This window comes from Rhincodon typus, chromosome 36 (genome assembly GCF_021869965.1).
Source record: "Rhincodon typus isolate 14 chromosome 36, sRhiTyp1.1, whole genome shotgun sequence".
NCBI classification, from domain to species: Eukaryota; Metazoa; Chordata; class Chondrichthyes; order Orectolobiformes; family Rhincodontidae; genus Rhincodon; species Rhincodon typus.
Genome location: NC_063367.1, coordinates 20,883,099 through 20,885,205, shown reverse-complemented (window position 1 = coordinate 20,885,205; position 2,107 = coordinate 20,883,099). Strand labels below are relative to the sequence as shown.

General features: G+C 37.7%; 1 protein-coding gene across 1 annotated transcript in view; it reads right to left on the bottom strand.

Moving 5' to 3' along the window:
• Window positions 1-215: 215 nt before the first annotated feature.
• LOC125487084 (microfibrillar-associated protein 1-like) overlaps window positions 216-2,107 on the bottom strand; it is a 3,807-nt gene continuing 1,915 nt past the window's right edge. The window contains exon 3 of the mRNA XM_048617061.1: window positions 216-362. Coding sequence (XP_048473018.1) covers window positions 216-362 — 147 coding nt within the window. The remainder of the gene's footprint in view (window positions 363-2,107) is intronic.

Sequence of the window (2,107 nt, the reverse complement as noted above, 5' to 3'; positions counted from 1 at the left end):
GAGCCTTGCTTTTTACCTGGATGTTCAGATGATGCATTGATGTCCAAATCCCTCTGGCTGTATATTTTGTTTTGCTATTCTGCATAGATTTGCATCAGAAATTGGATTCAACAAAAGAGGAGGAAGTCCATAATAGAATAACTATACAGGGACACTCTCCAACCTCTCTACATTAAATAGTACTTGCAAAAATGATAAGATGTACACTTCATGTATCATAAACAATTGCTTAGTTTTGCAGGCAAGTCTGTTATTTGGAAGCCAAGGACTGCCATTTTCTGGTTACCAGTTTTTGGATTTGGGTTTTTCTTGAAGGAGTTAGTTGAGATGTTGTAAGTGGAAATGCCGTAGATGGGAAAATGCTGAGGGGCATGTAAAACAAAAATGAAATGATCAACTTTTAGATGAATCAAAACTGGTATACGAATTAACTGGAAAAAATAAAAACAGCATTTTGTGTGTTTACCATTAGATGCTTTCAACTCTTACAGGAACGTTCAGTTCCTAGAGTTCAGGGCTTGGAATGTTTATCCACAGTTTGTACAAAAAGAAATAACCCTGTGCGCACGAATGTTGGTTACCATGGCAATTGGAGTTCAAGGGACGCTGGAGGTCCTTGCACTGTGATTCAGGATTGAGGCCTGAAATTGTCCATGAAAATGTCAGATTAACCATGCTACTGTTATGTAATAGAATGGCTGCTTGTGGCTTATATGTTGTTCATGTTATGGGGTGGTTAATGAAGAAATTATTTAGTAGCCATGGGTGTGATCATGGTTACACCATTTTAGCCATGCACGATAATTTGGTAGAAAGCTTGCAATGCGCAGTGGTAAATGCACTTTATTTGCTATTTTATTTATTCATGTAGTTAAGATGTACTGTCAAGTTTGCAGTGAAAAATCTGTCAGTCTTTCCAAGTTACTGAAACATGGAATTCTGGCATGAATTTCTGACACGGCACATCCTAGTCCAGTGCACAAAACTTTGTCCAGCAGCTTCATGCAGTACTTGACTCTCTAAGATTGTTGTGAATGTTGGTTTGCATGACAAGACTCCCTAGTTACATTCCTGTCCAGCCAGAATGGGATATTCAGCTTTGCCTTAGCTAGAGTTGTCTGATTGGAGCTGCTAGTTATTAATTCGATTTTGACTTCTGCTGGCCTGGACTTAGTTATTCCAAACTGACACAAAGTAACGCATTCTTGTCTCTGCACAATGTTGCTGTACTTCCGTGGTAATTTTGCATTCATATCTGCCACATAATCTTAGTGAGTACTAAGTATGCATGAACCAATGAAGAAATCATTTATTTTCAAAACTCACTCGCATTCTATGCTTTCCATGTTAGCCATTTACCCAAATACAAGTTACAACCATTTTCTAATTATCAATCACAACTGCAATTAGCCATATTCCCAATCCTAATGAGACACGTGGATAACGTATTGGATAGTGCTTCTGCAGTCTTTTTTCTAACATAGAGTTTAATTGCCTGAAAATGTTCTCCGCTTTAGGAAAATATGATCTTTACTAATTTGAAAAAAAATGCCTTTCAGATATACCAATCTAACAATCTTTGCGTTAGCGTCTATTTGCGCATGTTGAAGATGTGCAGAAATTCTAAGTTCCGGGAATATTGGCTTGATGTTAGCATTTAGAAGGCAAAACAGTAATCTCATTGTTACTTACAGATGTTTGATTTCAATCTTTTTGATTATCATGCATCAGAAAAGCCTGCGCTTACCACAGTATCTCTTTTTTCCCCTCGTTCTTTGGTGATTAAAGCACCATCGGTAAATTAGTAGCAATTGAGGAAATTGTATCTGTAGCTGAATTTGAAGTTGGTCTTGAAACCTATCACAAATTACTTGAACATTCCAGTAATTGCAACTTTAGCATTAGCCAAATTTGGTGACAACATATATTAAACTTTCTTTCAGGAAAATAAAAATTGATGTGGAACAGATTAATTCTCAAACAGGATCATTTTAAAGGAGCAGAGAGGCTGACGTTTCGGGCCTAGACCCTTCTTCAGAAAAGGGGGAGGGGAAGGGGGTTTTGAAATAAACAGGGAGAGAGTGGGAGGCGGATAGAAGAGGGATAG